The 14,215-nt window shown below is 37.6% G+C and overlaps 1 protein-coding gene across 1 annotated transcript in view; it reads left to right on the top strand.

Annotated features, from left to right (window-relative positions):
• Positions 1-14,215, top strand: part of GIGYF2 (GRB10 interacting GYF protein 2) — a 137,961-nt gene that overhangs the window by 54,991 nt on the left and 68,755 nt on the right. The window contains 3 exon segments of the mRNA XM_051999328.1: positions 4,564-4,672; positions 9,675-9,789; positions 11,360-11,400. Coding sequence (XP_051855288.1) covers positions 4,564-4,672; positions 9,675-9,789; positions 11,360-11,400 — 265 coding nt within the window.

The raw sequence follows: 14,215 nt of genomic DNA, 5'->3' as shown, positions 1-14,215 counted from the left end.
ACTACAGACCTCTTTTCGCTCCTACCCATTGAATCTTTCCTGGTAAAACAAGGACCAAACATAACCAGTACATTGAGTGCTTGTTGCCTCATGTATCAAATGAAAATGAAACTTTCTAACAATCTTCAAGAGCCAAAGGCAATGCTGTGATTGCTCCAAGATAGGCTAGTTCTTCCAGACTTCTCAGGGGAAAAGTAGCATTTTTCAGAAGTGATTTGGCAGGCTTGATTATCAGCGATGAGTCCTTTTATATGCGAAATGGCTATGATCCTGGATTTGGAGTCACAAGACCTGTTATTTAATAGATTTGTGACATAGACATATCGGTAGCTTTCTTTGCCTCAGTTTCCTTTTCTGTACAGTGGGAATATCTTATCCCAGGAGAGGAAGAGTGCTGGATTTGAAATCAGAAGACTTAATTTTGAATGCCTGTTCTGCTATCCATGTGACCTAGGACTAAAGGCCTCATTTAAAAAAGAGGTATACTATTTAATGGTCTTTATGGTCTCTTATTGAAGTTCCAATGGTCTCATCTACCTTACAGGCTTTTTATGAGAATTAAATGGGAGAATGGAAGTATGATTTATATCTCAGCTACTGTTGTTATGCCCTGGGTTTGTAGCCCTTGTGATTGATGGAGAGGAAAATGTTCTAAACCCTGTATTTGAGGTAAATTTTTATCCATTTTTCTATGACAGATCCTGTTGAGTATATTCTAGGCTAAAAAACCATTAGAATATGTTAATAAATAAATAAAGGATCCTGATAAAGCAGAAAGAAAATGAAAATCCCAGGGTCCAGTTCTGAGGAGTTGACAGTTTTGTCAGGGAACTAGAAGAAATTTGCTGAAGGAAAATCATTGGGATGATTCCCTTGAAATGTCAACTGAGGAAGGACCATTGTTTTTTTCCGTGGCAAACCTTCTTAATTGTCAGATGTTATTGCCATGTTACCTGTTGAGGTCACTGTCTTCTTGATGACCATTCTTAAGGTACCAGTATCTAAGATAAGTTGAATATCTGAAATTTTTTTTATTTTTGTTTTTGTTTTTTGTTTTTTTGCCTCAAATCCTGGGAAGTTTTCCACTGAGGCTGGGGAGGGAGAGAAGAGCTCCATGCTAGGGAGAGCCCTCAGGGGTACCATCTAGTGGAATTTGTGAGAACTGCAAGCCAGCTACCAGGGAAAACTGACCTCTCTGCTTTCTCATTTCCCTTAGATTCACAAATACTTTTTTGGTATTTAGTGGTTTGGAAGTGGACACAGTTTTTGGAGTGCCACAAATAGTTACCTGGCATTCCTTCCCCATTTCTTCCTGTAAATAGGCTTGGAGTTCTCACAGCTTTAATCAGGAGGAGATTTTTCCTGGGCTTAGGACTCTCCCCTTCTTCTTGCCTCAGTGGGGAGACTCCCAGGGCTTGGGCATTGGGAGTTGCATGCAGCTTAGCCTTCTGGTCACTTTGGACAGAAGAGTAAAGGGAGTTCTCGATAAAGCACAACTTCTCAGGAGCTGTTTCCTGCACCGGTTCTGTGGTTCTCTTAACTATCTCTCTATCTCCTAAACACAAAATCATAGCTAGATGCCATAATTCCATAATTAGGTTTGGTTTGAGGGACAGGAGGAGCTTTACTTTAGTACATTTGATTTCCTTGGTGTGGGTACCCTGTTGACAGGAATTTTTGTGACTGGCCTTTGAGGAGAATTCAGAACTTGAATCATCTAGCCCTGGTGTAGCGCAAGCAGTCAGTACCAGGACAGCATGGGAAGCCTTTCTATCCTTCCTGGCAGAGCCCTTCTACACTGCCATCCTAGCAGAACAAAAGTGCCAGTAATTCTGTTTAGAACAACAATTGCTGTTTTTTCTCATACCTGTAAGCTTTCAGAGATTTGGTCATTATAATAATTTTAGGATATAGCAATTAGGAATTTTATTACTTAGATGTATTATTTCCACTTTATACATGGGGAAACTGAAACCCAGAGAGATTAAATGTCCAGGATTATATGCTCCTATGTGTTGCTATAGCTTTCAGCCATATTCAGCTTCTATTAATTTAGGATTAAAAATAAAACTAGAACTTCAGAATATTATCAACCCATTAACTTAGGCAGGGCCAGGGAAGCTATGAATAAGGGAGTCAGATCATTTTTCATGGTTGTTTGTGCCTCGCCAAGATACTTGACTGCTTAAGCTAGCCTCAGGCCTGGTGTTTTCATGCTATTTTGAAGGTTTGCTTCATCCCTGTCAGTATTTTTCCATTTCCATTTTAAGGTTATTTAAGATTCAAATGAGTTTGCAAAAAGAGAAATGTAGAAAATAAGGCATTTTAATTCAGGTGAAGTGAAATTTATATTTTCACCAGAGAGATCGTATTGCATTTGTTATCAAGGTTAGAAAGGGTCCTTCCTTGGATTCTTGTTAGAAATATTTCTTTGAAAATGATACTCTTTTCCTGTGTTTTTATTAAATAAATGATACTATGCTTCATTAGCTGTTTGTTTCCTTGAGCTGGAAAGTTCATAAATTGGCATTTAGCTCCTTTATATTCCTCCTTTTATGTGATTTTTTTTTTTTTTGGAAGTTAAATTAGTAACCAAGGAGTATTCTTATCTTACCTGTTGCTTTTCATATCTCACCTGTGTTTGGATAATTACTTTTTTGGATATGTAATACTTTCTACACATCTTTGACATGTTAGGGCATAAAATTAATACTTTAAAAAAAAAAAGATACAAAGAAACTAAGACTTAGAGAAGGGCGCCCCTCTTTGCTAGTTTACAGCAGGTCCAGAATGAAAAGCAAGCTTTGAGATTTCTGGTTTAACTTTTTTAATTAGTTAAAAGTGATCTTAATCTGAGATTCTAGTTTGTGATTTTCATTGCCATTTCCAAAGCCAAAACTTTCACACTGAGTTAAAATTACCAGAGGGTGGCATAGACATACTATTTGCTTCACTATGTCAATATTATTTCTGACTTTTTTTTTCTTTTTTTCTTGCTATTTATTTATTTATTTTTTTGGAGGGGGATGCTTTCCCTTTGTTCCCTATATTCCAGTAGTAGTTTAGGTATTGGTAAAATGTTCTTCACTTTTTTTTTTTTTAAATAAAAATATACTTGAACCTAAAAATGATATAAAATCAGTTTAAACCAGCCTTCCTTATATTTCCTTTAAATGTTATCTTTTGAATATTTTGAGGATATCTTAGCCTTTCTTGTCTAAATATTTATAGGACACTATGTGGACAGAATGCATCTGTGTAAAGAAATAGGACACTTCTAAGTACTTTCTTCAAAGACCTTGCCAATCAAATGCTAGAGCTGCATAAATCTCGTCAGTGGATGAGTAATTTTTTAACTAGGTCCACTTTGTGCATGGTCTTTCTCCTGTTTGCCTTGTCTGAGTCCTGTGTTTGTCTTCTCCTATCCCCCTTCATACTTAAGCGTGGTGTTGGTCTTGATATCTCCCTTGCATTCTTACCCCTCACTGTAGATTCTGGAGATGGTCATTCTCCTGCCATCCCCCAACTGGGGAGAAGTTGAGGTTCAGCTTATTTACTTTGTGGAAGAAGAATTACTTAAAATATCACATTCATCCTTTACTTTTTGTGTTTGTTGGTACTGTTTCAGAAGGTTGGGATAGATAATTGCTTATTAAGGGGAAGAGAATGGTGATGGAATTTGGCTTTCTGAAGCTCTCTTTGGGCCTGGGCCACTTTGTCTCTCACCCTTCCCATATGCGTGCCTCTTGAGAATATTTCCCCGTTCCTCAGGTTAGGATGGAGAAAAGACAGGAGTTGGGTATTTACAGAACTGTTCTTGATTTGGGCTCTTTCCCTTTTGTGTAAAGGCCAGTGCCCGCCCAGCTGAGCAGTCTCAGTGTCTGCACTGTCTTTCTGCCCTCCTACCTAGAGCATTTCCCTCATTTCTGTCCTTGAATCACGCGCTTTTCCATGTGTGGAGTGAGTGTTCTCCAACCATCCAAATGCTTTGATCCCTTTAATCCACAAGCATTTTAAAATTATTATTAAGTATCTGTGTGCCAGGCACTGTGCTCAGAGACTCCTTCAAGTCTTAGTCTGTCATAGATTGCTCCTTACTGACTGTGAATCAGGATGTCTCTGGCAGGGAAAAACATGGCACTTAACTTCCAGGTACCTCAGTTTCCTCATCTGTAACATATGGATAGTATGAACATGGTTGTACCTCCCTCTCCAAGGAGGTTGTTGTAGGAGGGGCACTCCCAGCACACCCTGTGTGCTCTCTTTAATGGGCCCCATTGGAGACAGGCTTCCTGAGGGCAGAGATGGATGTGGTTTTAGGCTTGTAGAGACTCGTGGACCCCAGCACCATCCTGGGCAACATGCCATACCACACAGAACTTTGGGTAAACGATTGTTTATATGTTGATTCTTAGCCAAAATTAGCGATGAGTGTCCTTATGCTGTTCTACTTTTAGATTGTATTTGTGTGTACGCGCGCGTGTGTGTACACATGTTTTGAGGGAAAGGTCAATTTCATGTAATTTTTGTTTTTACCCAAATTGCACTTTTTTTCCTTGGCAGAGAAACTTTTCCATGTCTGTAAATAGTGCCGCTGTCCTACGATTGACAGGACGAGGAGGAGGAACAGCGGTAGGGGCTCCTCGAGGTCGAAGTTCCTCTAGAGGTCGAGGTGAGCTTTTATATTAACAAAATAATGATGTACTAGCAAGAAGATGTTCGAGGAAAATCACCCTCAAGACAAAAGGAGGTGAAGATTTTTAACTTGTGTTAGCGGGATACAAAGATTTGGAGGCAGCTAGATGGCACAGTGGATAATAAAGTGGATAAAGCACCGGCCCTGAAGTCAGGAGGATCTGAGTTCAAATCAAAACCAGACACTTAATACTTCCTGTGTGACCCTAGGCAAGTCACTTAACCCTGATTGCCTCAGTGGAAAAAAAAAATTGCTCAAGTACCCTCATAACATTTTTGCTCAGAAGCCATCAGAGTCCAGGCTCCCTGGAGGCTAATCTGAGGAGTTGAACTGGAATCTTGCTCCAGAATTAGAGGCATGAGCAGACCCTGACTCCCTGTTCTACATTTTTAAACTCTTCTGGGGACCCTTGGCTTCTCCCCTGCATCCTCTTCCCTTTAAGGATCCTGGCAGAGTTTGTATTCTCTGAACTGACTTAGCTTCCTGACCAGCCTCTGGCTCCCAGGTCCCCTTTAGGAAGAAGGGCCATGTTGTTAGAATTGTCTGCTACTCCCCAGCCACTCAAGATACATGGCAGCAGGGCGGATGGAATATATTTTCCTGTGGGGACATCTTGAAAGTGCAACATGAAATAATTGTACAGAAAGCAATTAATTTAATTTGCAGTTTGACAAATTTGTGACCTTTATTTTTTTGCTTTTTTCCTATTTGATGCTGTGTTTGACTCTCTTTTGTAATTTTGTTAGTATTTTGGCATATGAAGGCATCGAGTTAAATGAACATGTATATATTTACTTAGTAGCAAGTATTCTTTGAAGAGAAATTTAGCTACCTGAATGAAGAAATAGAATGACACTAAGTATCCCACTTTGGTTTTTTGTGTAATTAATGTCTATTGTCTTCCTCATGCCCTTCTGCTTTACTTGTGACAACAAAGATCCATGAAGGATTTTCTGTGGCATTGTGTCAATGTCAAGAGACTTAACTTTCTTATTTGTTTTCCTCGGGTCTCTGGAATTGTTTTTCTTACTTTACTCAGAGGTTTAATCAAATCAATAAACATTTATTAAATTCCTTGTAAATTTCATGAATGAAATTCATGATATGATATGGAAAAAAAGCATTAAGACAGTTACTGTTAACTGTTTTATACCTATTTCTTCCTTCTCATTGATTAATGTGTCATTAGAAATTGCTCCTAATGTACTCTTAAGATCTCATTATGTTGATGGTAGCAGAAGTTCATGGTGGACATAGGATGAATGAGAATCCCTTCTTTGCTGCCTGTCTTCCTTCCTTCCTTCTTTCTTGCCTGCCTGTCTCTCTCCCTCTTTCCTTTTTTTTCCTTCCCTCCTTCCTTTTCTTTCATCCTTCCTTCTCTTTCCTTCCTTTTCCTCTCTGTTGCTCTCTCCCCTCTCTTCTCTCCCTCATTAAAAAGGTTTTTAAACAAAATCATTCCTTCTGTCCAGACCCTCTTCCACCTAATTGAAAAAGCAAGCGGTGTGGTCCCTATTATGAATGTGAAGTCTTATCCCCCCCCCAAAAAATTTTTTTTTAAGTAAGAAAAGTAAAGAAATGGGAGGAAAATAGTCCTCAGTCTGCACTAAAGTTCACATGTGGAATTTTCTTGATTACAGTAGCCCAGTCTTTTCCAGTTGATCAATGTTATAATGTTGCTATTACAATGTACAGTATTTTCTTGGTTGTCTTCATTTTACTTCGCATCAATTCCTGAGTCTTCCTGAGTTTTTCTGAATCTACTCCACCTTGGTATTTTTTAAAGCACAATAGTATTCCAAAACATACATATATCACAACTTATTTAGACATTCCCCAATTGATGAGCATTCCCCTTGATTTCCAATTCTTTGCCACCACAAAAAGAGCTATTAGAAATACTTTTGTTCATGTAGTGTGCCCTTCCCCCCTCCCCCCCAGCATTTGTCATATTAGCCAATCTGATATAAATGAGGCAGTACCTCTGAGTTGGTTTCATTTGTATTTCTAATTCATTAGTGAATGCAGCTAGGTGGCACAGTAGAAGTACTGCCTTGGAGTCAGGAGGACCTGAGATCAAATCCAGCTTCAGACATTTAATACTTGTATGAGCCTGGACAAATCACTTCGCCTAGTTTGCCTCAGTTCCCATTTTTGAAATAAGCTGGAGAAGGAAATGACAAACCAATCCAGTATCTTTATTAAGAAGCTCCTAAATGGAGTCATGAAGAATAGGACACAAGTAGAGCGAATCAACAACAATAATTGTTAGTGATTTAGAGCCTAAGTAAAATGACTATTGATTGTTTTGATTTCTTTTTCTGAGAACTGTCTATTCATAGGACTTGATTTCTTTGACTCTTGACTAGAATTGTAGGCATCTAGAATGGGAAAAGGTTCTGCTTTTGAAGAAGGTTACTGTATACTGTATAATAGGGGAATCAAAGACGTGATTAAGAGAAGCTGAAATTTGAGGGGAAGAGAGAAAAGTATCTAGCAATCAGCAACAAATTGTGTGTGTGTGTGTGTGTGTGTGTGTGTGTGTATTTATTATATATTTGCATGCGCATGCCATTGTAGCGCTAAATTTGAACAGTGGGGAATGATATAATTTCATAGATATCACTGAGGTTTGGTGGAATGGAAATCATAATTTGAATACAATAAGAGTCTGACAACGTTTGATTTAAAAGGAATTGACCAGAGAGTAGGAGTAATAAGACTAGAAATGGAAAGCCATTTTTCTTTTTTCTTTTTCTTTTTCTTTCTTTCTTTTTTTTTTTTTTGGAAAGCCATTTTTCAAAGGTGCTTTATCATCATAGTAGTCCCGTGAAATTATGAGAAAACTGGATCATAAGACTTCCACATCTCAGAATTATGTAGCTAATGATCCTAGGTCTGATCAGCCTTATTTCATTGCTTTTCTTTTTTATTTAATTGCACTCACTGCCTTTTATATTAAAGCATGTACTACAGGATAATGTACACCTGTGTAGAAATAAATCTTGGAATGTAATAATAATAGAAAGCATTTGAGTGTGGACAAAGTAAAAAATTGTGATCTAATTGTAGAAACAGACATTGGACATCGGGGTGTTACAATGAATCGAATGCTGAACCTGGAATCAAGAAGCTCCATTCAAATGGCTTCAGATAATAATTGAGTGATTCTGGACAAGTCACCTAATCCTGTTTGCCTCACTTTCCTCATTTGTTAAATTAGCTAGAGAAAGCAGTAGCAAATCACTCCAGTAATTTTTGCAAAGAAAATTCCAAATGAATTGGAACATGAAGAATTGGACACGACTGAAACCATTGAGCAAAACTATGAGCTGCTCAGAAGGTTGCTATCTTAATGTAGGCTATAAAACTGGAACATAAGCAAACTTTAGAATCAATGGTTTCATTTATCTAAAATCTGCTAGTTTTGACTTACTGACATTTGCTTTCTTAGAATCTAGAGGAAGCAAAAAACAACCTGTTGTATTCTGAATTTTGTTATGATCAAAGAAGGAAAATGATTGGAAAATTGGAGTTTATAAGAATCTTTGGAGAAAGTGACCAATTATAGAAGAAAGGAATACTGGTTGTACTTAAATATGTTCTCCAGATGTTAAAAAAAATTTTTTTTTAAAGTTAGGATTAATTTTGATAGGGATTCCAAAAGCATTTTTTTTTGGGGGGGGGCAGAATTTCTGCCTAAAAGAGCACAAATATACTTGATGAGATTAAGACTGTCTGTATGTGGGAAGTGACAGGGGAAGGACATTGGAAAATCCAAGTGCCTGAGCTGGGATCATAGGAAGGAAATTGGTCTCATAGCAAAGAATGGAAGACTCAGGGCAGAGAGATAAGGACAAGTATGGAGCCATTATCCCTGTGGTATCCTATGGCAATAGTGTCACTCTAGAATTAGGTAATACTTAGGATACAGGAACAAAAACAAGAGTTTGAATCAGCAAGAAGATCTAGAAGAGACAGGTTTGTTGTTTATGTGGAAAGGCTGATATATGATAGAAACATAATTATTCAACTCTTACTAAATCAAAATCATCAGACTTGAGGGAAGGCAGACATTTCCTCTTTTTCAAGTAGGTAAGCCGGTAGTAAGGGAGTGTCTGTTTACTTAGGTAGGTTAGCACCATTCCTAATCTTTGAGGAGTCATGGGGAAATAAGGTACTAGTTGAGCACTGTAAGGCAAAAAGATAAAGGTCAGCTTGGCATCCATTTTCATGAAAATTTTGGAATGGATCCTACAAAGGACAATCTCTGGTCCCTTAGTACAAGCCTTAGGAAATAACATGGGTATCTAGCTTTGCATCAGTCATGCCAAAGCAAATTAATTTACTTTTTTGCTGAAGTGATTAGATTTTTAGAACAAAAGAACGCCATAGATACAGTTTGATTTTAAAATTATGAACTTCCTTCTGCTATCTTTGAAGATAATTTGGAGAAATGAAATTTGGATTATAGTGCATATGGGTTCATTCCTAGCTGTTTGAACATTTAAGAGAAAAACTTTAATAGATCATTGTTTTTCTAGAGTGACATTTCTAGTGGCTTAAATGACCTCTCCTCATTCCTGATCTGTTGAACATTTTTATCAATGGCTTGGATAAAGTTGTTACCTTCTTTCCCTCTCGCATATATAGAATGGAAAGTTGTTTTACTATGTAGTTATGGCTTGGCAGTATCTAGGAAGACTTAGTGGCTATTGACAACTAATAGAAGGGCAGCTAAGGGGCATAGTGGATAGAGTGCTGGCCTTTAGATTCAGGAGGACCTGACTTCAAGTTTGGCCTTAAGCACTTGACAGTTAACAGCTGTGAGATCCTGGGCAAGACTACCTTGTAAAAATTTAAAAAAAAAAAAAAAAAAAAAAAAAAAAAAAAAGGAAAGTGAATAGAAACCCCTCTTTTTTGATGGCTATGAGAATGTCTTGGTATAATGGCCACTTATTGTGTTTTTTGGTCTCTGCAGGTCGAGGCAGAGGTGAAGGTGGTTTTTACCAAAGAAGTTTTGACGAAATTGAGGGTGGCTTTGGGCGAGGTGGCGGTGGCCGAGAAATGCACCGATCACAGAGCTGGGAAGAAAGGTAACCCCTGCCTCAGTGGCCTCTGCAGCTTCAAACGTGGGCCCTGGGACCACTTCCCTTTCCTCTGTTTGGGGCAAGGCCACTCTACAAGTTGGATTAGCTCCATGGTCTGTGTAGCTGCCTGGGCTGAAAACGTACTCATATTATGAGAGGAGAGATGAAATAAACCCAGTGGAAAAATATCCCTGATAAACAATATTCTTGTGCACTTTACAAATGTGTTTTCAGCAAGACTGTCCATACTTTGTCAGTAGCTTGTTGAATCTGATCAAATGTGGGTGTTCCTTCCATCTGTATAGATTGCACCCTATCTAGGGGTTCATATCTGTGCAGCCCCTTGTCAATGTCCTCATGTAAATTTTCTATAGGGTGTCCTAACAATGGATTAGGGACTTTCTTCATTTTCTTTTGATATTGTGCATGGGGATTTACCATTGCTTATCCTTTGTTCTTGCTGTTCCACGACTGGCAGAAGGGCTTTTTCTGCTGTATACATATCCTTTAAAAATGTTTTGTTGATATTCTTATCTTTTTTTAAAAGTTGCTTATTCCCAGTAGTTTTCTTCTTTCCCTTTCCCCTAATTTTTTTACTATTTTTTTTTAAACAATTAAGTATATTTAAGAAAAACAGAGCAGTACATTGGCCTTGTCTGAAAATGTCTGTGTTGTCCACCTGCTGTCTGCCTAAAGCTAGAGACATTCTTCACCATCAGTCCTCTGAAGAAATAATTGTTCACTCAATTAATTTGAGTTCTGATGTCTTTCAGTGTTCTTTTCCTTTATGTTATCATATACATAAATATATATACATATATTTATATTTCCTTTATATATATATCACTGTAGAAATTATTTTCCTGGTTCTGTTCACTTCACTCTGAGAGTTTTATATCAACCTTAGCTAATTTCTCTAAATTCTTTAGTTTAGAAAATTTCTTATGAAACAATAATATTCCATTTAATTCAAATGTCATGTCACGTTTATATCCTCCATTCAGTTTTTTATATTATATCCTACTTAGATATAGGATATACGATCTGCTTCTCCAGATCCATAGAATTTAATGGAGCATGGCCCTAACTGTCCACATGAGATGGTCTAAATGAATGCAGAAAGCCTGTTGTCCAGACTGTCATTACAGTTGGGTGGATAGTGGGTAGTCACACCGCTCCACCAGTACATATGTCTTGAACTGTGAAACAATAGTGAATTGGGTTCATCATTGACTCGTGGGAGGGAAACAGCCTCTTGCCTTTGAGAAGATACCTGTTGTTTTTCATACCCCATGGTTTTCCCTGAAACAAAGACTGCCCCATTCTCTGTAGAATCACAGTTTTCAGTCATCCAATGTCTCTCGGGATAGCTAATCTAACCTCTAGTAAAATGCTGACTGGGATTAAAGGTGAATTTGAACAGCTAAACACTTGTCCTTTCAGATTGCTCAATGAGACTTTTTAGCAAGTCTTAGTCCTCTTTTTGGTTGTTAGTCCTAAGCTAAGAAGAAAGTATACCAAAACCGGAGTGAAATGATCAAAGTCCTTGTTCAAAAGTTTATTTCTGTTTTTCTAGGGGAGACAGACGGTTTGAAAAACCAGGGCGAAAAGATTCAGGTAAGGTGTTTGTTTGGAAGTTTGAATTATGACTTTGCATTCTCTAATTGCTTATTTTCAGTTTTGAGTTACACGAGGATATAAGGAATTAAGGCAGTTCTCCTAGAGTTGCCTTCTGTTCCCTATGTGTGGGATATGGTAGGTGTCTAATTAGAGGCATGGCAAGGTTTCATCATGGGTATTTGACTCTTATCTGCATCCCAGGCTGATCTGTATCACTTTGTGGGAGAAGATGATTGGGGCAGGAAGCAGACTATAGGTTGTAATGGCAGAAAATTTGGAGGTTTAAGTTTTTTCCATTTGGAAAGCCTTGCTTTAGATTACTTGGCAAATGTGCAGCACATTTTCAGTTTCCAATTAGAAAAGGGATAACAGTTATGGATTCAGAGTATGGCCCAGAGTTCAGGACAGGAAGTTTGGTGAAAGGTTTTTTTGCAAAACGAAGTCTTAAGAATGATTCCAAATACTGCTGTGAAAGGAAAGGCATTGTGGTAGAATACACTGAAGGCTGGATTTAGAGTCAGAATAGACCTGAGTTTAAATCTTACCCTTCACCCTTACTAGCTTGTAACTTGAGGAAGTCACTTTGTCTCTTTTTCTTTGATTGTAAAGTGAAGTTAATTTTGCTCATAATACTCCTAGATGGGTGTGGAGATGAGTTCAAATCTGGCCTGATTAACTGATAAGATAATGGAATACCATTCATATTGTTCCACACGATTTACAGATGCTACTAAAGTGATTAAGAAGTTATAGCCACCACCTTTAAGTATCAAATAAAATATGGGGAAAAACCAGTAGTTTTTGATGAGTTAAATAATTCATGGAAAACCATGTGTGTGGATTGCATTGTATAGTATTAATCCCATGAGGGTTGTTTTCCACATAAAGTATCTATATTAAGGGTGTATTCAGTTAAAAAAAAATGCTTTCCCTACTGGGCCTTTCCCTTTCGATACAGCAAAAAGTTTTGGTGGCTTCATTACAATACTGATGTTTGGGAACTTATTGAGTTATTAAAATTGGGAAGGAAGTCTTCCCAGAGTGTATTAGGTTTTCGAGTGAATTTTTTTTGGGGAAAATAAAAGTTCATATACCTGATAGTTGTTTAGACTGTGGTTGAACAACTCAGATTTAGACGTAGCAGTGATTTTCAAGTTAACTCATGTTAATCTATGAGGAAACTAGAGTCCAGAGAGCTCTGATGTCTAGGAGTAGATAAGAAGCAGGAAGCCCCCGAGTAAAATATGGACCCTCTTGTTCTCTTGACTCCCAATCTGGCTGGCTTCCCCTTCTCTAAATCCTGCTATGTTAAAGAATAGGACTCCTGCAGGTTCCAGTTAGCCATCACTATGTTTGTGCCCATTACTGTGGAGACTGGGAGTGATTAATTGCAATCTATAAATGGGGAATCTGAAGGCAATCTAATGTACACATTCTTTCTGTGATATAGAGCAGAGACTAAAATTGCTTCCACAAAAATTAAGAACTCGTGGAATGAGTACTAGATTACATTATACCAAGTTTCCTGGTTGATACTAAGTATTACACATATCAAGAAATAAGGTGATAAGTAAATTTTGTAATGTGAGTATATCATTATAATTAACCCTTTTTGGATGTGAAGTACTGAGAAACTGAAAATGTTTTAGATGTTTCATGGTTACTATCAGAGGCAAGTTTTTTGGCTCATTTAGCTAAACGTAAGGATGTTGACCATCAGCTCTGCTCTTAACCCTTCTTTATTCATAGTGAATTCTGTAAGACTATTTCACAGAATCAGAAGGTACCTGAGGGTGAGGTCATGTGGAGTCCAAGTCATTCCTAAACAAGACTTCCCTATCTGTTCTGTCTGACACATGATTGATCAATATGATCAAAAAACTCTTAGTTTTTACTGGGAGGGCTCCAGGTCACTCTTTACTACCTGTTTGTGCAGCATACATTAAGGCGGTGCTAGATGCTCCTGTTGGGAGTAAAAGTAATGTGTGGTCCTGTTATACTTGCTCCTTCTTCCACATCCCCTCTTTCCCTAGTGTGCATTCTTCTAGGTATGCTGCAAATTTTATGCTGGAAAAATGAGGGACTTAGTTATGGGTTGAGTATAAAAGAAATACTGTCAAAGAAAGTCTTTAGGGAGAAAGCATTCAATGTAAGTTTCAAGGTACAGTTATTTTTTCATAACCCAAGTGCATCTGGTTGCTTATTTTCATTCAGTTGTTTTCAGTTGTGTCTGACTCTGTGACCCCATTTGGGTTGAGTTTTTTTTTTTTTTTTTTTTTTTTTTTTTTTGGCAAAAATACTGGAATGATTTACCATTTCCTTTTCCAGCTCATTTTACAGTTAAGCAAACTGAAGCAAACAGAATAAAGTGACTTGCCCAAGGTCATGCAGGTAGTAAGTATATAAAGGCTAGAGGAAGAGGAGTCTTCCTGATTTTAAATCCAGCATTCTATTTCTGGGCTTCAAGCAGGATAAGTGCATCTTATGAGGATGAAAACCTCTTGGTATACTATATCTTTAAAACAAAACACAGCAACAACAATAAAAACAAAAATAACTTTTCACTGGCAAATAGTTATTATCATAGTCTTTTAAAAAGACCTTTTCTTTATACCATTTTTATCTTTCATTAAAAAAAAATACAGCAAGTATTACATTCATAGTTTCATGCTTTAACTCAACATGTCTCTAAATATGTCCTCTTTCTTTACTTGTTTATCACTAAATGCACTATTCATCCTTCTCCATCTTCTTTTCCCATGTAAACCAAAGAGGTGGGGGCTTCCAAATGAGGGGAAATAATAAATCCTCG

This window comes from Antechinus flavipes, chromosome 4, assembly GCF_016432865.1.
Source record: "Antechinus flavipes isolate AdamAnt ecotype Samford, QLD, Australia chromosome 4, AdamAnt_v2, whole genome shotgun sequence".
In the NCBI taxonomy this organism is placed as follows: Eukaryota; Metazoa; Chordata; class Mammalia; order Dasyuromorphia; family Dasyuridae; genus Antechinus; species Antechinus flavipes.
Note: the sequence above shows the minus strand (reverse complement) of the source record. Positions and strands in the feature narration are given on the sequence as shown.